This window comes from Osmia lignaria, chromosome 14 (assembly GCF_051020975.1).
Source record: "Osmia lignaria lignaria isolate PbOS001 chromosome 14, iyOsmLign1, whole genome shotgun sequence".
Lineage (NCBI taxonomy): Eukaryota > Metazoa > Arthropoda > Insecta > Hymenoptera > Megachilidae > Osmia > Osmia lignaria.
Window position 1 is genome coordinate 4,863,389 of NC_135045.1, and position 25,175 is coordinate 4,888,563.

Genomic DNA, 25,175 nt, shown 5'->3' on the forward strand with positions numbered 1-25,175 from the left:
TAATTTCTAAAATATTCTAAATATTTAACTATGCTATTTAAAAATTTTTTAAATTATTTCATTATTCAATTAAATCATAAAATCTTAAAATCACTCAACATTGCGTGGATAAAAATATACCTATTACCTTTAAACTAATTTTTGAATAAATATTTTGTTTCCACAAATCACTTCGCAGAAATTTCTTTGTATAAAAAGGAACACGAGTGTTGCGAAAACAAGAGGATAAAAGTTTCACTTCATCTAAGTTTCAGATTAATTTGGGTAGAGGCTACTTATGAATATTCATCTGTTTTGCTGAAATTTGAAACGATAAAATCTGAATTTAAAATTGTATAATAAATTTAATAGCGTCACTTTCAATCTTCTTCGAGTTAAAGTTTAAATACGGCGTGGGAACAAATTGCAATTAACACGTTTATGGTTCACCAAAATGGAATTCGACAAAGCAAACATGTTTTTTTTTCGAGAGAGAGTCGAAGCAAAAATAACGAAAGTAAAAGTTTTAATGTCATTTCAAATTGATGATATCATTCAGATAATTAGATTTATAGCTCGTTGGGTTTTGTAATAAAAATTTTAGAAATTTTTAATATAAGTATTACATCACGAAACCCATTTACTTGAAATTTTGTTGTTTAAATTTTGCTGTTTGGTCACTTTGTACTTACATGGTCCATCCTAAATAAAACCTAATATTTCCATGAATATAAAATGAAATTCGTCTGATGTTGTGTTTCTAAACAAACGGACGACGATTCCATAGGGAGTAGCATCAGGTGAGGCAAGTTGCACCTGTATACCGCGACACCTTTGATCTTCTACATAGGTAAATAGGCTCGTCCGTTTACCGTTTCCTGCCACTCTCTCTTTCTCTCTTTTTAGATCACTCTTTCCACCAGATACCAGAGGGCAGATCTCGTTTTCTCTCTTTCTGGAATTGCATGCGCGAGAATTCCGTGGTGGATCGTTTCCAACTTGAAACCATAAGATTTCGCTTCCTAGATCGTAGCCAGCCAAATCAGGAAGTAGTTTCACCGGAATTTCGTTTCGAACCCGGAAAAATATTGCGATACAGTTACGCGGACAGATTTGTTATAATTGAATTAACATTATTAGTAACGTTTCCCTGCATACTCGTTCGCTCATCAATGGAATCCAATCCATTGTCGTCGGTTCTATTAGGAATTTTAATTAAACCTTTCATCGGGGGAAAGCTCGTTCGGAGTAATGCGACGCTCGAGACGTGACCCTGACGCCTTCTATTACGATATCAAGGTAACGCGAATAAAATGTTAATTCAAGAAAAAAAAAAAAATTAGGTCGGTACCAATTAACGTTCGATGGCTCGCGTTGGCACAGTGATCGGGATCTTTAATGCTTTTAGAGAATGTTCCGTTTACTGATATTCCTCGTGTGTACGCCGCGGAGTTCGGATTCATTTACAAATTAAAATGATTGTTTACTGAACACGTATACTGGGTTGGTCGGAAAATTTGTGTAGACTGTTAGCGGGATGAAATATTCGTGCTCCGATGAAATTTAGATAATACTTTCTAGAATTACAATTTTGTTAATTAATTTTTGTAAAACAGCATGTGCCGGAAACTCTGCAAAAGAAATAATAATTTTAATGGGTATATGCATCATTTACGAAATTAACGAACTTGGATCAGGAATTACTAGGGGTGTGCGAGTACCCGACTCGGGTTGGGTTGGATCGGCTGAGACCACGATATTTTGTCCAGTATGTAAATTTATTACGGGTACCCGAATAAATTTATGCGTTGGAAAAATTTGCAAGCTCCCGTCCGAACCCGGAAAGAAATTCTGAACCCAAGGACGACACGAATTTTCGGGTTCCTCTAGTAATTACAGTGGTACTACTAATTAATGTTTGGAGGTGACAAATTTTGCTCGGTATACGACATACATTTTTTGTGTGAATTTTGCCTCTCAAAGGAATTTTATTTATTTATTTTTTTTTACTGTATTAATTTACAATCTGTCGTAAAATGACAATAAGTAAATTTGTTAAATTATTACAATATCATATGAGACTTCCCCAGAATTTTTTTTTTTACATGAGAACGGATTAATTATTTTTACATTACTTCTTATGGGAAAGGTTGGTTTGGTGTACGTTCCATTCAGTATAAGTCCAAACATCAGGAATGGATTAAGGTCGTATACCTTATGGATTATGGTTATAGATGCCATTTTCTTTCAACCATACATCATCAAATCGTGTCATCTTTTTTATGTTTTAAAATCTACCATTTGATATGCAACCTAATGCATATTTAAATCTAACAGAATAATTCTATCCTATTTCTACCATAAATTCTTGCCGAAGAACAGTGAACGGATAATACCAGAAAATCCTCAAGATATCATTTGTCCTGCAAATCCGTCGATTTTTCGCTCGTGAATTGATGAATGCGACGGGGCATAAGGTTCAAGGACGTTCTCAACTTTCGACGAAGATTAATGGTTGTGGCAACGAGGAGGTATAGCAGAAAGATAATTCCACTAAATTTGGCCTTCACAATGGACGGAGATTGGTCGCAAAAAAAGCGCACGAGACACGCCACCGTAATTGACTATTCTAGTCGAAGTACACCCTGAAATCCACGTTCCACCCTACTCCCCTCGAAAAAAAACGTTACAACCCCTACTACCAACCCTGTAATTGAATCGTCCGAAAGGATTCTATTCTTTCGGCAGACGAAAGGGTTGCTGGGCTTCGATTTAGATCATGATACCCCTTTTGACCCGTGGTATCGGTGTCCCTGTTTGAAACGGGGGTTGAAACTGCGACGGAAATGTGTTACAGATAAACTGCGGGTGAATTTAACACGTTCCCTACCATACTGATGGTGAACATATGTAGAACATGTTTTAATAAGAATTATCAGGGACGTGATCATTTAACTTTTAAATTTACTGCCTTATGCTGTTAGCAGAGTATGGAAATTTATGCATTTCTTGTAATTAATAGTATTAGTAAATTTTCAAATTTGTAGGCTTATAGTTTTTGTAATTTTACTTTTAATAAAAACATTTGATTTTTATTATTTTTCAATTCAAGGTATTTTATGTATAATACAATATATAGGAAATTTTAATTAATTTATTAACTTGCTAAGTAGAAGATAATTAATCATCATTTCTTGGGTCAGTGATAGTCTTCCAAAAATAAATTTCTTGACAGGATATTAATGACTTCATAAATGAAATCATAACTTTTTAAATATCTTTTTAAAGTGAAGGGTTGGATGCAAGATCCAAAAATTGTTGGTAGAAATTGAGATTTTATTATATATTTAAGATAAAAATTTTTTAAATAGTTACTTGTACTTGTAAAATTAGTAAAAATGGAGTTGTCTGGTTCTGGCACCCAATCCTTTAATTCTTCTTAGTCCCAATATGCAGTTTTATAAATGTTACATTTAATTTTGAGATTTTTCGAAAGTGGCCAAGTTTGAACTTGTGCCATTCTTCAACTCATCGATTCAATTGAAGATGACCATGTCATCGAAGACGACTATATTTTACCTCTTTGTTCTTTGTTTATAAATATATACGTTTGATGGTGGAAAATACCATTGACTTGCAGACGGTTACACTGAAGTACCGTATGCCGTGTGTCACTGCAGTGAAGCACAGATGATTTTTTCGATCCACGAATCAAGATAGTGATCCCCCATTGGGACGTGATTCGAACGCACGACCGAGCCTCGTGAACGTTGGAAAAAACCATGCTCACCAGGTTGCGCAAACCAGAAAGAGGGTTAAATGTACAGATTTGTACGAGGTGGGAGGTAACCGTTTATGGCTTCCCTCGATAATACCCTTGGGCAGGGGTCTGGCGAAGGCGCGAAGACCCCTAGGTGCTCATCAGATAAGAAACAGTGAGTTACCCAGAAGAACTTCCACGATTATCCTGGTCGATTGACTTGATTGCTTCTTTTATTTTTCATGAAACCAACGCGTGGTTAGTTCGTGAATTCTTTTTATAGTATTTTCTGAAATGATGGAGTTATTCCGCATTAAACGATCTGATATAATTTGATGATATAAAAATATTACAAAGTAGCCCCTTTGGTATGAGAACTCGAAGCTTAAGAAAATAAATATTTCTTGGAATCAATGGATTATGTAATTTATTCTGAAATGAAGATTGCTAGAGAAATTGTTTGACAGCTTTTATATTTAATCAAATTTTAATAAATTTTTCTATGTAATAAAAAATTATTTATTTTATTATGATTATTGAAAAATTTTAATGGTTCAACCTTAAGTATTCAAATTAAAGAATTTAATTCTTTTTACTTCTGTGAACAGAATAAGACATTTTATTGAAGTTCTAAGAATCCAAGAACATGTATATTTTTAGAAATTCTTCAACACAAAAATCAAAACAATATATACAAGAATTATAAATAAGCTCAATTTCATGAAACTACAGACTGCTTTTGTTTCATAACAAGGAGCTCGAGATTACGAGGTAAAGAAAGAAAAATATTTCAAAAGCTAATATTTTGAAAGGTTTCTTGTGGTATGTATGTAGTTACAACGGAGGGTGCTCATCCCTTTCATACTCGCGTGCGTCCGTGTAATCGAGAGAAAGGACAGAAAGGAACGGGAATTTAATCTCAATTTACTTAAACTCACAATCTAGCTACCTGCTGTGAATAAAACACCTTATTTCGTGGAAGAACAGCTAACAAGATACCAATAGCTACACCACCGTTCAAAATTGTTGAAATTTTTATCATACTTGACAAAGGTTTGAAATATTATATAATTGAAATTGATGAAAAGTGAAGTACATTAATTAAAAAATCATTACTAGATTAGCAAAATTATTAGACCATTGCATATGAAATAACTGATTTTGAGACGTAATAGTTTGATATAAAATGAAAGTAATGTGAAATAGAAACATATTTATTAAATAAATTAATAATTCATGAAATTTTTCAAATTTTTTTATGAATTATCTTATTTTAGAGTAATATGCAGTTCCATTTAAGAACTACGGTGCAATTGCAATTAAGGTGCATGTGCATCGTTGCACCGATAAAAAAAATTGCAATCTGAAAGACTTAGACCGTCTTATAGCATTCAATTTTTTTCTCTACAAATATTTTAAAGATACAGCCCATCCCAGTCACTGGGAACACCCTGTATTATAAAAATACGTTTAAACAGATTGCTATGTTTATAAAAGCTATCTGAGCAGCGTGTCTGAATTTCTTTATTCTCTGACGAAGAACATCGAGGGGTAGTGTACGCCTGTGGCTATTAATAATATACAAGATTTCGAGAAAAAAAAGAAGCTTTGTAATTTTCCGGAAATTCTGCAATACGGTTGTTTCATTTGCCGCGGAGAAGATAGAAGAAATGTCGCCTGCACACGACTAGTAGAACTTCCTGAAGCCGTTATCTCTGGGTGGCTTCCCGAGGGAATCTACCGCAAACAAATACTCGTATCTTCGTTTGCGTCGACACGAAGATTGGTAAAACGTGGCGCGTATGTTACGAAAGACCGTTAGTTTGTTTTTTTCCGATTCCCTCTTTTTCATCGTGTAAACTCTGATTACATTCGTTGCTCGTTCCTTAACCCTTTGGGCACCGATTGGGAGAGATGTTCTATGTTCAATGATAACATTTTATTGAAACCTCTGCATTTAAAACCGATCACTTCCTGTTGTAAGAAACAGGATGATGAAACAAGTATTGAAAATTAAGAGAAATTAACTGATATTAATTTGTTAGGATAGACGGTATTGTAGGTATCAAGGAATAAATTATTATTTTATTCATCAAAATGTTAAAATATCTTTTCAAATTTCTTACCATTTCCATACTGTTTTTCAGATGATTCTATCATCTTTTTACAATATTTCAAGGAGGGCAGTATTGATGCTATTAGGGTGTTTTTGAATCTTCAATATATCTGAATATTTTTTCTAAAAAATATATATTTCGATTTTGCTCTTATTTTTGTTCGATTGAATAACATGTTTATTCGTCTGTTCCTCTACTTGTTCAAACTGTACCATAAAAATTGATGTCGTCCAGTATCGATCCTCCGTTTATGCGAGCTCATTTCTCATCGCGTTTTCCGTCCCGTATTCTAATTACTGGAATCCGGAGCGTGTGCTCTCTCATAGCGAATGCAAATCAGATGTAGGATAATTGAATCTCGTGTAACGCACGTGTGTAACATCGTTACGACACCCTGTCGGATAGGCCGGAGGTTTCCATCGCTGGAAGGACCATACACTTTTTCGTGATTTCCGTGATCATGTGATTATGTCGGCCAAACTGATCATTTTCTAGTAACATAATAACACGGTGGGATAGACGAGGGTATTATTCATGGAAACAACAAATCGAACGCGAGCAATAACACGCTATAGGTCTTTGAATGTAGATTATTGCTTCGGGAGATATTGAAATTAAAAGGTGATAAACAACCAGTAGCATAACTAGGGTGTCAGAAAGATCGGTTGATTTCCCCTTAAGAAATTAAAAACCTTCTTTGAAGCATTTATAAAAATTTCAGGTAACGTTTCAGAAATAAATAAAAACGAAGAATTATGGAATTGATATAAAAGCATAAAATGTTATTACAAATAATTATTTCTAATACTAAATGGAAAAATAATTATTTCTAGTTACTGTATTTCAAGTGAAATAAATCTTTATTTTATTTTACTATCGTATTTAGTCGAAATTATTTAAATAATTATTTCTAATAATTTTTGCTTGAAATATATTTAGGTCTGATTATATCCTTTTTAATTCCAACCCGATATATTTCATGAAAGTCTTTCCGGGAACGTTTTATTACTATAACCAGTTAACATGTGGCCCCTTCGTCGACGAATTCGAAGAAGAATGCAATTGCCCAGTACTGGAAGATGCCAAAAGCCATAATCATAAAGCCATAAACATTTCGTTCATATTAATTGTTCTGGTATGCATTTTAAAACGAAATGACATCTTTCGGGCTATCATTTCGCAAGTAATGCGGAACCAATAAAAATTAATAACAGTACGAAGAATGCAGTTAATTTAACAATATTTTTAGTATAAAAAATAATACTCTTAACTCTGGGACGGCGGACCATGGAGAGAGCTCTAATTTTAATTTAATCGCCTTCTCTCATTCTCATTTTCGAAATTTTGCTCTGTTCCTTTAAAAATGATTCTTCCAATGTATGAAACTCTTTCGTTTAAAAATGATACATTCAATTTTGGGTTAATATTCTTCTATGCATTTTATAATTTTGGGTTACAATTGACCTGGCCTCCGCTGTTCCAGGATTAATATTAAAATAATATAGAATATTGATAATGTTTATATCTATGAAAATTAAGAAAAAATAGAAGATGACTGCAAATAAATTTTCCATTGCATTTCATTAAAGTATTTCAATAGGAACAAGTGACGAGTAATTGACAGCCAATTGTATCGATAAAATAATAGGCTTAGATTATTTGACCATTTTTGTGTCTAACTATAGAATTGTGGCTTAAATGGTCTGCTTATATAACAACATAATGATCGATTTTAAAGCATATGAAGTCTGACAGAATTTAATCTGATGCCAATTACGCTATGTCAATTTCAAGCTTAAGGTTTAATGGAAATGACCACATAAAAGTTTCATCAATATTCATAGTGGAAAATGGCTGCTTCTTCGTTGGAGCAAACAACGAATTTAATTAATTCAGAGTTTAGTATCCTCCATTAGCGGATATTCAATTTTCGATCGCTTATATCCTTGAATAGTAACATACCTCTTGTATCCTCAAAATACTCGTGGCAGAATAAATAAAAAAAATGTCTTTACTGTTTCGATACATAAACTACAACATTGTGATTTACAATTTTTGGACTCCATTTCTTACATCTGTTATTTGTCTCCGTTAGTGTAACAAGAACTTACGAGGCTATTTTTCTTATTTTTTTTTTTCAATACTTTTAAATGATTCATATTTTCTGCAATTCAAAATATAATGTTTTTAAAAAATCAGGAAATGTATGTTTCATTTTAACAGTTAAAAAAATTGCAATTCTAATAAAGTTACAATGAAATGAAAAGTGAAATAAAAATATTGTCTAATGAATACCAATAACAATTATTTATTCCACAAAAGTATTAATCAATTTGCATTAAAAATATTAATGAAAACTTTATGTAGTGATTTTCATCAAACTTGAAGCCTTAAAAATTGACATACCATAAATGCCATTTTGCAGTATTTTTATGTTATTAGGTCATATCGCAAGTTCCATGTTTCAAAGTTAGCTATTTGATATGACAGTGATCGTTTGATGGAGAACTACCATAGGTAGTAGCGAAAGGGTTAAATTATCATGAAATTTTTATCGAAACCTTCGTGTAATGCCAAGTCAGAGAATCGATGTCAGGGCTGAACGGTGGATAAATTCCTAAAATGCCTTCGATCGCTTGCCACGAAATCAACCGGACCATATAGTGTATGTATCATGGTTAATCGTTCAGAGCAGGCCACTTATATTCAATGAACGTTGACGTGGTTAGTACAGATCCCCCTGTTACTCGTGTGGGCTTATGTTCACCATAAATATGTGATACCTCCGGTCCCCGAGTGCACTCAGTGCATTTATGTACGTATGTGCATACAGAGCATAACGAAAGTATTCGAACGACGTTACGCTTGAAATTTAAATGTATATAAATTATGCAATATACTGTTTACATAGAGTATATACTTATATAGGGTGATTCTACAGGGAAACATAAGTTAAAAATATGGAACACAATTCATTTGCAAGATAAATGAATTAAAAAATTTATCGGTGTTACAGGAAAGCAGTCCTATTTCTGATTTTTGTTGCAACGATCTGAATGTCTTATTTGATCCGTCTCTTGAATTCTCAGAATAATATAATTGTTTCTTCATTAGATGTTCAACGTATTTTAAGAATCTTATTACACTTCGTATTTCATATTTTTTTACATGTAGTTGCACATCTTGAATATGCGTCGATCGCATGATTCCCGTTATGTCTTAAACACTAAAAAATGATTGAAAAAGTACAACATAAATTTCTCTGTTTTTCTCGGTTAGTTCTCGGAAATCAATGGGGTTTAATGTTCATAATTATGATTGCATCTCATTACACCTCCGGATAGACACATTAGGTAATAAAAGAAAACATCCGATGTGCGTTTTTATATGAGGAGTGTTAAATAGCAATATTAGTTACTCCCTTCTATGTAACTGGGTAGAGGTCAGGGTGAGCTTTCTCCTAAATAAAAAATGTGGACTAATTCTTTAACCATTCTGAGATTCTAAGATTCTAACGTTCTAAAATTCTAAAATTTTAAAAATTTTAAGGCTTTAAGACTCTAAATTCTCAATTTCTCAAATTCGAGTATTCTAGTATTGTAATATTCTAATATTCTAATGTTCTAATGTTCTAATCTTCTAATCTTCTAATCTTCTAATGTTCTAATACTAATGTTCTAATGTTTTAATATTCTAAAATTCACTTACTGCCTTGTAAAATGAATATAGTATCAATAATTTTCTTTCGACCTCCACAGCATTGAACATGTTAATACCCTGAATTCTTTATATGTATCTGAACTAAGAATTACGTTGTTCGAATACTTTCCTGAATCTGTGTAAGTACACGCTACCGTCCCCTTCGTTTGGTCTCACGAGCTCCTCCAGGAACGAGACGGGAGGAATCATGGAGAAAAAAAGGGAAAGACCAAGGAGAAGAGGCAGCTGGAGGACTGAAAGGAGAGAGTGATTGCCAGTGGCGATGAATTCAACGAGAACCGAAAACCTCCGGCTAGTGCGTGTCCGCGAACGTGTGAAGGGTTAACAATTTCTCCAGATGGTGAATCTTTATTGCCTTTGGCGAGGAATGCGTTCCTCTTCAGTCTCGATCTTCGTGTCCTCTCCTTGCATAGAGATTCCGTGAGCAGTCTCGAATTCTAGGACATGATTCCACAGCTCCTGGCTATCGAATTAGGATCACTCGATATTTCCACCTTCTTTTTATTTCTAGTGAAACTGAAAGGTTTGAGCGAACTTTAATAATGGAGTATATTAACTGTTAATCTTCCGTTACCTACGTGATTCTCTTTCATTCTGTTTGTCTTTCCTTTAATTTTCACCTGTTCTTTGTTTTATTTCGAATTCTACATATCTGTAAATTAAGGGACTCTGTAAGAAGTGATGTAAGTTTTTGCGAAATATAGAGAGTAGGTGTGGCTATTATTATAAAATAAATATTTTTTTCACTCACTTTCAAAGTTCCAATGAAAGTTTGTACTCGGTGGTTTTACTTTAGAATGGGTTTTGCAAATGAATCTCTCATAGTTGAAAGACGTTCTCAATTTTCAAAACTGAATTTACGAGAGGAAACTAAAGACAGTGGAAATATGAAAAGCTCCTATATAATAAAACTTGACTAAATTATAATTCCAATTAGAACCAGATCTAATTAATAGTGGAAGTGCGATCCATTCTGGTACAAAGGCGTCCTTCAGGCTTGAATTTCAACAATTCAAGATACAAATGCATTTAAAATCATAGCTTGAAAGCAAAATAGAAAAATTTGTTTCACGCTATTGCAGTTTGAACAGAAGCACAGTATGCATGCAATAAAACTGTAAAACTCGTTCTTTATCCGTCGAATGATTTCTTTCGCGTGCGAATAACGTACAATTGACAAGATTGCCTAAGCAGTTGATTGCCATACGAATAATGTATAATCCAAACGTTACACAAGTTGTGCACTATTTTTCATGTGAAAAAAAGGCGTACGAAACCGTTCACCGTAATTTTGTAGGTTGATCGACTGAAGATTTTTCCAAACGTTCGTACGAGTGATACTCGTGCGTACACGATGCGTTTCTGGAACGAGTTCTTCTTCGTTTCCTGTTATTCAATTTAATTTCATAACATCAATTAACTTCTACCAGATAATATTTTATCAAATGAAAACGGTACACGTGATGGTATATAATAAATATCATAAGAAGTGTGAAGATAAATTAAATTTTATGTTATTGCATGTCAAACATGATTTGATGACATAAAAGTACCGTAAAATGGTACACGTGTTACATTAATTTTAAGCTTAGGAATTTTTGAACACGACTACATGTTTTTCATTAATATTCTTACCGCAAAGTTAATTAGTTAAGGCAAATAATGAAGTCTGATGCAATATACACTAATGGAATTAATTCTGGACACTTTAAAATTTTTTAAGTTTTAAATTAAGTGTCATTTTGCAGCACTTTTATTCTATCAAATTGTATTAGTCTTTCTGTCTTTCAAAACTGGAAATTTGCAATAACATATTCTAATTCTTCACACTTTTATTCTTGAAAAGTACTCCTTTCTTTTCTATTAATTACACTGCATGATCAGAGTGCTTCTTTTAAACGTCAGGAGAATCATGTAAGAATAATCGTGTTACGTAGAGAAGAGTAAGAAACAAAGATTTCACCAGGGTTTACACAATCCTTACGGAAAATACAACTTTCTTTTCTTTACAAAAACAGATGAATAAATTCTCTTCGATCGTTGAATCGAGTTCCATTTTATACGTGCGCACGTTAGTCCTTCTGGGTGTTGCATGAAAGCTTCTCTACCGAATGAAAGTGAAAGCAGAGACGATGCGAATTTGCGAGGGAGGATAACGGATGAAGAGGAACAACGATGAGGGTTGTCGGAAGTTGGTGGCAAAAACTAATCATGCGTTGAATATAACAGGAAATTTTTCTTGTTTTTATGTAGTTCATTTTTCTTAATCAGCTTTCAGAAAAAAAGGTATTTCTTCTACTTTAAATAATTTAAGAATTTCAACATGTTTTGAAATATTTTTTAAATTTGATAAATTTTTAATGTGTTAGAAAGATTTTTCTATTTTCTATTTTTCAAATAATAAAACAGATTTAATGTAGTAATTTGTTATGTAATAACAAAATTTTTTTAAAGTTTTTATTAATATTATTTGTTGAGAAAGTGCTAAAAATTCATTATCAAAATTATTATTATCTACAAAAGATTGGCGTGGTTTTTTATAAATAATAACTACCAGTAATTATTACAATTCAATTTTTGCACAAATTTCTTATCTATCATTATCAATATCGTTTACTTTTGATTTAAAAGAAAGTATTACACAGTGATTTGCTAGAAATTTCCAGCTTTCGTGTGAATAAATAGGCACAGAAAGTATGACACACGCTCGTTAATTGTATAATTTATAGTGAAAACTAGGAAATAATCAACTTTCAAAATTTCACAAATATCTACTAATTTTTTTTTTCAAATTAATTCATATATGTGTTACCAGCACTTAAGTAATTATAATAGAAATTAGTCTATCACAGATCTCTTCGACTTTTACAAAACAACATAAAACAGTACAATTTCAAGCTATGGATGATAGAGTTTGATCTTCATCTGCATTAAAGCATACAAACGAAAAATTATAATTTCATATAGGAAACCAAAAACGTCACATATAAAACATGATCATCTTACGTATAGTGTCCCTAAGCCCTAAGGCGTCCCATGACTTATGCACAGAAGTCTACATGACACTGCATATTAAACGTGTTAACACGTTCCCTACCAGCATAAATAAAGCAACGCGACCTGAAGTACTAAATTTCAGCTATCCAAAATTAATCCTATCAAAATATCAAACTAATAATATTATTGCAATTAGAGGTTGAAAAAACCTAAAAAAAAAAAAAAAAAAAAAAAAATTAAAAACACAAAAGATTCCAAGAACTAAGTATCAACAAGTAGCTCTAATCGAAGGTTAAAATATTTTTCACTAACTTAACATCCACTTTTACAAATCGCCGATTACCTATACCGTACCGATAGTTTTGTCGATCGTCAGCGTCGGTCGGCAGGGTCTTCACAATCGGCTAAGTCTACGCGTGTTTCACGCGGCGCTGCGTTCCCTCCACAGGCCTCTCGTAAAGCCTGCAGCTCCACGACTGGAGGTGGTTTGCGGAGGTGGAGGTGGCGTGTACGATCGTCAGTGGGAAAGAGAGGAGAGACGGTTGTCGGAGATCGAGAGAAGGGAGTGACTGCCAGTGGCGATGCATTGAGCAGCCACTAAAACAGTCCTGCGGCACTTGGATCCGTTGTCAGTTCTCGTAGCGCGTGCCTATACCGCTTCTTTTTTATCGATCGATCGATCGATCGACGGATCGATAGAAGCCTCGGTGCTATTTGCCCGCGAGAAAGTTTCGGTCCCGGCGGTGAACGTGGTGCAAAGTAAATCGAGCGAACGGTGCCACCGCGATTCGTGAAACGTTCGCGCCAAGATAAATGGATTCGAATCGAATGAAAAACAGTAATTGAAGCGTCGGAACAATTGCATCGAAACAGTTTAACCGAAGCGTCGAACAATGTTATCGCGCGGTCGCTCGTTAATTGCTTGAACGACAAGCAATTAGCGGTCGCCGATGTACCGTCGGCTGATTTTGAATAATTCTTTTTTTGTTTTTCTTCCTTCCAACGAGGCGATAGCCGAACGAATGGATCCGTAAGGCAGGCGCGAAGTGGAAAAATCGCGTCTCGCGCGACCATAACGAGTCACTTGCCTCGCCGGTAATTACCGCATCGCTAACGGTAATTACTCTACGTCTGTCCGCCGTTTAATTTCCAAGGTGTAAAGTAACTTGCACCTCGAATCGTCCGGGTGTACGCTTTCCAATGACTGAACGCAACGCTCTGTATCTGTGCTTTATTAATTCCTTCTATTTCCTTTATCGCCGTTTTTTATCAACCTTCCTTCGAACGTTATCAGGCAAGGCTATCTCCGGAGGTTCGGTGAACGGAAATCGTTTCCTCGAAATCTCGGTTGCACAAAACCGGAGAAAGAAACAGAGAAAAACGTTGTTTTAGAGCGCGTACAGACGACTAGGGATGTTGACTTATGATAAAACCGAGATAAACTTAGCGGTACCATTCAATTACGCGGCCAGCCTTGAAATTCTATTATACTTTTCAGTAATTTATTATGGAAAATAGGAGAGATCGTGAAAAGTAGAGATAGTAGATCGCGTGGTAAGGTTATCGCGTGTTTCCCTCGTCGGACTATCTGCCGGGACGGGCGGTTCCAGCGGACGGGCACAGGTAGACTGGCAGAAAAAGGAAGGCGCGGGTAAGAAAGTTCCTTCCGTGTCCGCGATCTCTTGCTCCGCCGCGTCCACCGAAGAAACGCATCAAGGGAGTTAATCGATCGCGAACGATAACGGTATCCACGTGTATCCTGGCTGTATACGCGTAATCGTGATTCGACGAAACGCGTAACGAGCTGAACGGTAAACCTACCCCTTTCGATTCTATTCGGTTAACGAGCATCCAAAGGCGACCTTCTTCTTCGGCTCAGGAAAAAAACTGTTCTAACGCGATTCTAAGACGATCCCGTGACAGCTCTCAGCCTTCCACTGTTGACGAGAACTTCTGTTAACGGTACGACGAAGAAACGTCTGTCGAGTAATTGAAGCAGATCGTTTTTAATAGACGCGATGCACAGCAGTTTCGATTCTACCGCGGGGATAGGATGAGAGAAGAGGGAGAGAATTACATTTATCGCGATCGAGCATGAGGGAACTTCAGTTTTTAATAGGATATTGTAAATCAAAAGACTAATTGAAGTGAATAGCGGACAAAAATAATGATGAATCTTCTTTACGTCAGTTTGTTTGCTGCCTGATGAGGGATTGTTATTTAAATTCTATGGTCGTACGCAGTATCGACGGTGCAATTAAACTGTATTCTTCTCGAGGATAATTCTGTTGAAGTTCGGAAAAGTTATTCCGGAAGAAGGATCGAGGGTATTCGATGGTTAAGCGAGTTTCGAACTACCTAAGATGGAAGGAAGGAAAATGAGGCCTGCATATATTGACATACATTACTTCTTTTAAGACAGAATTAAACTCCACGGAAACGTTGCACTTGTTTGTTGTTAAAACTTTGGGATTCATGATGAATTAGCTGAATTTTTATTAATTATTTCATAAAGAAGTTCAAGCTTCATTTCGAGGAAACTTTAGAAATAAAAAGTTGAAAGAGATTGCTGACAGTATTATGTCATCGCAGGAAGAAGCAGTGATATTTAAAAAGTGTTATTTTGTCGAGTGTTATAAGTGTTCAGTGTTAAGTGAATAGTGTAGCTGGACAGTTTCTAAGAGTAATATATATTTATAAGACAGGTAATTAATTTGAAACGTCGTTAATCAAATTTGAGAAATTAAAATGTGCGACAGCTGTGAGTGGTTAATTTCTGAGTTCTTCATTCATTGGCATAACTAGATAGAGGCTAAAAATCTGTATTGGTATCTCTCCAGAAATATTAGAGACCTTCGTCATTTCAAAATTTAATGATTCGAAAATTTCTAAATTTCTAAACTTCGGAATTCCAGAATTTAGAATTCCAAAACTCCAGAATTTGCAGATTACAAAATTTCAGACCTTGCAAATTGCAAAATTGCAGAATTTCTTAATTTCTAAAGAACCTATTCCAGAAGGAGGTCCAAGTTAAAATTATTTATAATAGTAAAATAGTAAGTAGTTTATTAGATTTGAATTAAAATAATTTATTTTATGCTTTGGATCTAATATTTCAATCTTGTAGCATCTAAAACTTAATTTTTAAATATTCTTCTTTTTTTTTCAAATTTTACCCAGTTCTGTATTTAAACTATAAAATAAATGTTTAGGTATTTTAAGTGGAGAAGAACAATAACTGTTAAAATAAAATCGAACTACTCATAGCTGTTTCATTTAAAGTCGAAACCTCGTTAAAAATCTACGTGAAACTTTGAAAGGTAGAACAGTGGGCAAATATTTTTATCGATAAAAAAGGATTTATATCGATTCGAATGCATCGTACCATAAATTCGTTAATTCTTTTGGGAATTGAAACGCGATTCAGGCTGGTATTTAATAACTCACTTTCAATTCTACACCTCGTGCATCAATATTCAAAGCTCAATCGGAACACTCATCAACTGTACTACTTATAGTTTGAAGAAATTTATATTCACGACAGATATCTAGAATAGAGACAGCTAAATCAGAATGAACATTAAATTGAAACTTGGCCTCGCGATAGACTCATGGATCTTAATTGTATCAGGTCGTTGTATATCGAATGATAGATTTTGAAACGTAGAAAGTCGAACTTGATTGGGTGACATAAAAGTATCACAAAATAACACTTGTGCTATATCAATTTAAAGCTAACATTTGGCTAACAATAATCGATTTTGAAACCTATAAAGCAAAACTTGTGGCTATTTTTTCCATATTTTCCCCTGCAGAATTATTCATTAAAATACAACGAATAATAATTTTTAATCAAAATAAGTTCTGCTCGAGTCAATAAGTTTTGTATATTTATGATAATTTTTGGGCTACCCTGTGGTAAAATTCAATCTATTTTGGGGTAAAATATAGGAAAAGTTGGCAATTTAATAATTTTACAATATTTATCGTAAACCTTAAATTTCCATACAACACTGACCGTGTTAAATATCGTAAGACTGAAACGAAAGAAAGAACCTTGCATTCGACTGTTATTTATCAAAGTTTCACGTCACAGGATATCACGCGTTGGCGGAAGTGTAAGGCTGACTCGGTTTCCTCTTTTCTGCCATCCAACAGGAGTCTGATTAAGCACTCGGGGGAATCGAAAATCGAACAAGAATTAAGCAAGAGGATTCCTTCGAACTAGCAAAATATGAAACTCGTACGGTACATTTAAAAAAAAAGAAAAAAAAAAACGCTGCATCATCCGGATAATTAAAAATCGCGAGTGCGCGCTTTCCATTCGTCAGGAATCAAAATTCGAAATTAATCGCAACAAACAGGCTGAATATACACAGCAGAAGTTCCGCAACGATAAATAATTTCGTGGAACTGAATGAAAATCGAACTGACGAATCGCAAAGGATTCTCCGCTACGGACTGTCCGATTCGTTGGCCGCTGTTAAACGTCACCGATAACGCAATTGAAGTATCATCCAGGTGTATACACACTTTCGAACGTGAGTCACGTAGACGCATTTTCGATTCGAGGCATCGAGGACGTGGTACCGTTTGATTCGTCGCATTAGAGACCGCTGGTATATCGGCCACCTTCCTCTTCTTCTGTTGTTTTCTTCGCATCAACTTGGGAATCTCGCGATTCGCACGATAATAAGTTCGATTGTCTTTCGAGTTTCTTCGTATGTGACTGTGCAAGTAAAGCCGCGGAGATGCTGAAGATACGTATGCTGGATTACATCGGGGACACTGGGTGAGTGTTACGATACCGCACGTTATCATTGTTTCATGATTTCTAGCATAACTGCATTTACCCCTTTCAGTGTTAATCGCAATGTTTTTATTGGTATATTGAATGTTACGGAGGTCCCTAGTGACCGATATTACAATTAACATTTTAAGTGGCATTTATAATTATGAACTCTTCAAGGCGTAATGTTGAAAATAGGTTTATTTTAATTTCTAGATTTATAAGTAATATTATTTCAATATTTAGGGATTGTTGAATCCCTAGCTATTGAATTCAACGGATAAAAAATAAAATATCAACAATGTGTAATGTTTAAAATTTAATGGGATCTGAGACAATTCGAAAGAAACACTTAGCGAAAGAAATATAGATACGTTACTGTTCAGGTTTCCTTTACGGTACCGTCAACTAGCATATGCATTTTTATCTTCGTGTAGGTTCGCAAGCCAGCGAGGAAACTCATTCCAAGTCTAGTCGCGAAATAGCAAGTTGAAGCGTAGATTCCTCACTTTAGGTCGGTCAGCATACGCAATTACGTTCGCTTGCACGTGCAAGCAATTATTTTCTGTTAATCAACATGATTGATATTCAGACTGAATTGGGTTAGGTTTGTTATTAGCCAGAGGCCAATTTAACTGACCTAACCTATCTAACTCTACCAAACCTACACTTAATCTACCTAACCTATCGGACCACTGACCTAAGGTAAGTTAGGTCGGTCCGGCTCGCAACGCTCTACTTAAAAGTTAATAATGTTTATTATTCTTTAATTTAACAAATTTTCGCCCTTGAACAGCAGAGCCTGGGTCAGTGTAAAATTTAGAAAATAAAATTAGGGCTCTGTTCATGGCCTGCCGTTTTGCGGCTCTCTCCCTGATCCGCCCTCTGAGGGTTAACATACTTAAGTATATCAAGGACTGTTCCAACCATTCATCGAAACAGATGCGCGAGAATTTCTAAAGGGAGTTTATGACAGTTCCTCGACGAAAGGCTATTTTTGATTTAAGGCATTTTAGCATTTCTGACAAATAGCCATTTACCTTTTTGTACAATAGAGTCCGATTTTAAGTTTCATGTAATAAACTCGGCTTTTTCCGAAGGATAAATTAATATTCGGTACTTCGTAACGGTACCCCAGTATAGGACCAATGTAACTCGTAAAGAGTGCATAATTTTTCGAAACAAACTTTCCTCGTAACGGGATAAAATCACACTTGCAAAATGTCTCGTTACTTTCTATTGTTCCATTTATGCAAAATCGGTGGCGATTCGCATTTCGTATTCGGTACTTGCTTAACTTTCCGCCAATTAGGCAGACGAGCAGAAAAGATTGTACACTTTGTCGCCTCGATTCCCGGAGTGCTACTGTTTTTCTTTTTTCCTTTTTCTTCACGGAGTGACGTGCTTTTAAGAACGGACCAGGTATTTGCATCCGGAATGAAATTATGATTGGGGGACCCATTTTACTTGTCTCCCAGTCGACCACTAGAAATGCATCGCCCGGAATACTAATGAACACGCTGAAGAACAAGACCGATATTCTTTTTCCACTTCGGGTTATAACGACGTCTCTCCAACGCACTTAACGTAGATAAAATTTAAGGCAGAATTAGAACGAGCCGAGACCCCGTTTCATCAACGGTCTCTTCTTGCAGGTAGCCTTAAATCTAACAAAATTTACGATACCAATACTCCACTTAACGCATAATTGCCTCATTACCGTTCACGTGTTCGTTAACTGCTTTTAAATCATACTCGCCGAGTTAATAACCGTGTATCGCGTATATTTTTTGTATAGATAAATTTTGTTTTCGAAACCGGTGAAATTTGCTGTGATTTTTAGAAAAAAAAAAAAAATAGAAACTGGAGGTTACGCTTGCATAATTATTGAGAAATGATTTATGACGTTCAAATAAATAATTGTAGAAAAATTAATTAGAGAAAATAATGTAATTGCAAAGCAGCATATAAATACATTTATTCAACCCTTTCGCTATTAATCTTCCAATGCCAAGTATAATTTACTTTTATCAAAAAAGCAAGTATACAATAGAAAAACAAAAACACTTGCGCTATAAAATTTTTAATTGTAAGAGATTCGGGGTAGGCGGGTACCCGAAAATTCGAGTCCGCTTCGGATCCCGAAATTACGGGTACTCGAATAAAATGTGCTGGACGAATTTTTGGGATCCCTCCCGAGTCGACGCGATTATTACCCGACCCGAGTTGACCCGAGTCGATTCGAGGCTTGGGTGCCGGAAAATTCAAGTATCCGCGCACCCCTATAGGAAATACGTGTAACAGCAAAATTAGAATCGTTATAGACGAATACACACATGCGTATCGTCCTGTTCCTTTCTCTGTTTACATCAACAGTCAGCAGACTTTACGTCACCAGATCTTCAGTCACGTATCGAGCTTCGTCCTGGGAACATCGCGTTGCTGCGTGTAAAGGTTCGCTATTGCAAATACATTATTCTTTGGCACATCATTTGTTTAATTAATAATCTGTCCTGACTTTGCATAAACAACGCTTAGGCAGATTAATAAAACTTAAAATTATTTTATTTAAAGGAATTTTCGATAGAGGCGACCGTAGTTAAAGGGTTAAAGAAATTCGAAACAAACGAAGTTAGACGAAATTTAGTGAAAATAAAATATTGGTGTATCAATTGAAGTGTTAAATAGCGAGTTCTCCGTAGAGATTTTGAAATCAATAGTTGGCCCTTTTTATTGAGCTAATTTGGAGGCGTAATTTTTCAATGGAACCCAATGGAACGGTCGACGCGTGAAGCCGCGGGACGGGAATTACGTTTCTAATTTCCTGTTTATTCAACGCGATTCACGCCGTCAATTTATCCGCGATGGAATAACGGCCGGTTCGTGGGTGCAAAACGTTAGCAAATTGATCTAACGAGGTCGCCGATGCTCGGACAGGAAGGCAGAGAGGCGTCACAAGGTTTCACTTGGTGAAACTTTTCTGCACAGAAAGAACGAGAGCACTCGGTTCCAGCGAAGAATTCTTTTTTTTCTTCTTCATTTTAAACTGTACTATGTTGTACAAAGCGAGAGGCAAAAGTAATTGAAGCAATTAGGGAAATTAAATTATTCTTGGAAAGTGTCGATTTCTATGTTTGCATTTCAGTGATGAAATTATTAGGTGTATAAATTAATTACCCTTTTTATGAATATAAAGTGTATCTACCGATCAGTAGTGATAGAATACCACTATTTTAATAATTCGAGTTACTGAGATCTTTTGGAAATAAATTTTCAATTAAGTAAATGTACACCTATGGAGTATTAATTAAAATGGGGTGGAATAATCAATAATTAATACACACCAAAAGAACATACAAGTGTTTACAAAATAAATATTTGCCCAGGTGCAAAGATAGAGTGACAAGAATAGTAAACATTTGCCAGACAACTATTCCACATTCGTTTGTTTGTATTAAAATCAAATATTTTCCTACTTTAATGAAAATAGAAATCTTATAACAAAATTTCTATTTTTACTTTCTATCAAATCTTTCTGGAGATAGTGAAAATTATAAAATGGTCAAAATTTTACAAAATGCATCGCTTTATAATTTAATAGCAGTTAATGATTAAAATGTATAACTCTTCTTTGCAATTAATTTTTTAACATTTATAGTACACCCAAGTTTTAGTATATCAATTGAATTATAGATGAATTAATAATAATCAAAGGTTTATTAATTGATTATAAGTCATTAACTGATAAGCCTATTAATAGGCTTCCGGCAAGTGTACGAGAATAAAATTCATAAAAATTTATCTTGCAGGTAGGAATGAAAATTATGCTAATTCGTTTTCTTTTACATCGAGATGCTGATTTATTATTTATCAGCACGTGTGCAAGCAACCGGGATATCTGTTCTTTCACTCGTTCTCATTCCGTGTTGCTTTCATCTGTCGATGATAAAGTCGTCTCATTGTCAGAATCAGTTGAATTCGAACAATTCTTGGTAAATAAATTCAATATCCGTTTCTTGCAATAATAGAATAAAATATAGATTGATTTCTAAAAACGGTTGTCGTAATTTTTTAATAATGTGAATGTGCAACAATCTAATATTTCTATTTATTGATATTTCATATTTTTGATCTTTATATTACATTTTCCTCATTTCTGGAAGTATATTATTAATTATTCTTGTGAGAGAAAGTAATCTAATTTTGATAATGCTTCCTCAATTTTCTTCTCGAAAATAAATTATGCAAAATTTCTTTCGACATGCTTAGTCTTCCTTCTAAATGCACCGTATATATGTATAGTGCATAAGTGGTCGTGAGTGCATTCGAATAATAGGCTAGTTTCTTTGATGAAAATTATGTTCAGAAAGTGTTCCTAAACGCTACGTCCGCTCTTTTGTCTTAACGATCTCAGTTATTCTTATGATTGTAGGAAGACAATGTACAGTTCATAATATGTATTCCGAACTTTCACCTACGTATAATAGAATAGTATGAAGTTGAAGGACTTCTTGTTTCTAATGACATAAATAATACGTGAATTCAATATAAAAGCATATATAGATACTCATTAACATACAAAACATACAATAAAAATTTTTGATTATAAATTATTATAAATTATATCAGCAAGCATTGCAATGTTTCAGAAAAGAGTTTCATTGTTTCAGAAAAGAACTCGTTAATTTTCAAATTTATGGAAGCTTAGAAAAAATTCTGTAAAATGATTCAAATTTCAAATAATTTCAAAATATTTCTTTTGCATAATTGATTATTCCTTTATAGATGTAGTTTCCTTTTAAATTATTGTATAATAATCGATTTTACAGTCTCAATTTAATATAAAATAGATTGAAGACTGAGTCTTGAATAATCCACTACCTGAGGGTTAATTTTTTAAACCTAACTCTTCAATTTATTAATTCAAATTTTTGCTGCAATTTTAAGTGGCATTCAGGATTTTCATTCTTCACTTTTTAATGATTTGATTAAATTGAACTTCCAGCAACAATTAGTGTAAGTAGTTAACGTGTAACCAACGTTAAAAGTTACAAACTGGAAGCTCGTGAAAATTTTACACTTCGCCGAGCACTTTGTTGTGTGGTATTTTCTATGGAAATAAGAAATAAAAATAGTTACACGCTGTTAAAGTACAGTTTTGTGGGTATTTGAGTTTTACAAGCTAAGGCTCGCACGTCCCAGTGGTCTTGTGTCATCACGGATATGCGGCAGACGCCAGGGCATCCTGTAGGAAGTTGGAAAATGGAATACGAGACCGCGGAATTTGTATTCGTGATTCCTGGAGAAAGCAATTTAGCATGCTTCGGAGCCTAATACGGTTAGCAGACTCGGCTTATTACTGAAACTGTCTTATTACGTCGAATCTTGTGTATCATCTGTTCTGACACTGTGTTGATACAGTAATAAAAAGTTAATAAGCCTGAAAAGGACCCAAATAATGAATGGTGGTAATCTTTATTAAAACTATCCACTCATTTATGAACATTAATTAAATAAACAATTATTGAAATTTCATATAATGAATATTTAATTGGACCAATGAAAATTAAGTGCATATTACGATAATTATTGAAATTACCCTTCTTATAATTAAATCGTCGGCACCAAATTTATAATTATAGACAATGCAAATCATTTGTATGATTATAATCAAAATTTGATCAATTTTGAATTCAAACAAAAATAATTTTCAAAACTAATATTTATATGATTATATTGATTGTATAAAGGGAATCGGAAAGAATTTATTTCTACACCGAATAGCACTTGCTAACAAATGATTATGAGTAACATTCAAGTATTGCATTTTGTCCATGATACCATTTATAAGTACTAAATCTTCAACACCTTGTGCAATCGTATGCACAGTGATTAATTGAGAGGATACTTTTATGTAATACGTAATGACTGACAGACTGAATATGTAACGAATGAATTAATAATCACGGACACACGTTAATTATATTTGAAAAGTGACTCATTCGACATGTACAACGACGAATATAGTAAGAGATCAACCTACGCATCGAGAACATAGTCTCGCTATTAAAACAAAACCATATCTGTTATCTCTAATACTTTACGTGTTAACAACTAATAGCTTTCGTTCTAGATTAAAAGCTTGTCAGTTTTATCATAACGAATAGAATTGAATGATACTGTCTGCTGTACATTTCAATTCGTCATTGTCTTTTAATTGTTACGAGATCAATGCTTCTCAGCTTCGTGATTAGCTTTCTACAAAATAGCATATTCGCTTTGATTTGTCAAACGGATCGTTTTTTAATCGCAAAGGAATTATTTCTATTTTCTGCTGCTATATAGAACATATATTAAAATTGTTGTGAACGGGGCTGTTCCAATGTTTTTTTTTTTCATTTAACTAATAATTTAAATTACTAAGATCTTTTGTGATTTGACAAGGTACCTAATATTATTAGTTCACTGGTTTTTATGAAATTCTACCCATGCATGCCATACTAGAGTCTTAGAAACCACAATTCAAATTTTCCCACGTAAACATTTATGTGCAAGTACTTGTTGTACATATGTGGCCTCCTCTTCTACATTGCCATTTTCCTCGGCGATGCCTACGGGGAAGGTCGAGAACCCAGGACATCATCATTTTTCCTGGGAAAGCCTGATTTTATCGCGAATTTGCTATTTAAATTAAAAGGATAGAATGATAAGACTTTCTTCAAAGAAAGAAAAACTTTCAAGGTCTCTTTGGTACGTAGGGGTAGTAATAAGTGTCATCCATTCCCAGATAAAATTAATTAGAATAAATTAACGAGATAAGTTTGGAGTCTCCTAAATTCTATTAAAAATTTGGATTTCAAATTTTCGAGAGAAGGATCAGAACAAATACTTTCAAGGAGTAATGTATGTTTATATGAATCTTTTCTTATTATTTTTACTGGACCTCCAAATTACTGAACACTCTGTAGAAATCCTACAGCGTAGTGGCAAAGACTGAAAAGAAAATTATCCAGAACCTCTGGATTGGTTATCCCAATGGCTGATAGCGTATGAATTCATGTAAAATATCATGCGAATCCTGGATGCTTGTTCCTTCCTGCTTTTATTTTGTGCACCAATCCGTAGCCTGGTAAGCATACGGGCACGGTGGTATTTGTGGAAATGACACTTCGCGGGCAAGGTTGTCCGGTTCGTATAAGTACTTTAGATACTACCTACGTTTCTCTGTACGTAGGTGTACAGAAAGTTTCAAAGCTGATGGGCATGTGAACGCATGAAGCTTTGATGTCGATGCGTTGCTTTAACCCTTTCGCTATGAACATATATGTATACGCTATTCAGAGGCGACTAATCATTAATGAAAGGCACTCTCTTAATTTTTTTAGTGAACTTACCGTGATGCTAGAGGTACTGAATTAATTTGTACATCTAATAATTAAAATTAGAATCCGTCATGTCACTAATTTCACTGTAAAAATGTGAGTGTCAATCCGCCCCTGGGTGGAACACCCAAATAATGAAATATTTGTATATCTGAAGAAACTTCCTTGATTAAATTAAATAATCAGTATCTGGATAATTTCCATCGCTAAAAGCTTTTTCCTTGATCGATTAAACTTGGATAATTCGCAAACCAGTTTTGTTTTTATCGAAATATGTAGGATCGATGGATAATGAGACAATCTATTCGTATTACCATTTCCATCAGCTCTGCTCGTTATGACGAACGAACGCGTAATTGTCTAAAGTGCATCGGTACAATTCGATTTTAATTGAACCGATGAATCTGTCAATATTAATGACACTCGAAATG

The 25,175-nt window shown here is 34.3% G+C and overlaps 1 protein-coding gene across 12 annotated transcripts in view; it reads left to right on the top strand.

Annotated features, from left to right (window-relative positions):
- Window positions 1-25,175, top strand: part of LOC117607475 (uncharacterized) — a 149,974-nt gene that overhangs the window by 13,398 nt on the left and 111,401 nt on the right. The window contains exons 1-4 of one of the 12 annotated variants that reach the window (XM_034331207.2): window positions 13,171-13,411; window positions 13,581-13,689; window positions 14,992-15,278; window positions 16,670-17,365. The exons of 2 other annotated variants lie outside the window; for them this stretch is intronic. In XM_034331207.2, the coding sequence (XP_034187098.1) occupies window positions 17,325-17,365 (41 nt within the window). In that variant the 5' untranslated portion in view covers window positions 13,171-13,411; window positions 13,581-13,689; window positions 14,992-15,278; window positions 16,670-17,324. Of the gene's footprint in view, window positions 1-13,170; window positions 15,279-16,669; window positions 17,366-25,175 lie in introns of those variants that run through there. 9 more of the 12 variants (XM_034331206.2, XM_034331208.2, XM_034331203.2 and 6 more) reach the window with 9 other exon arrangements.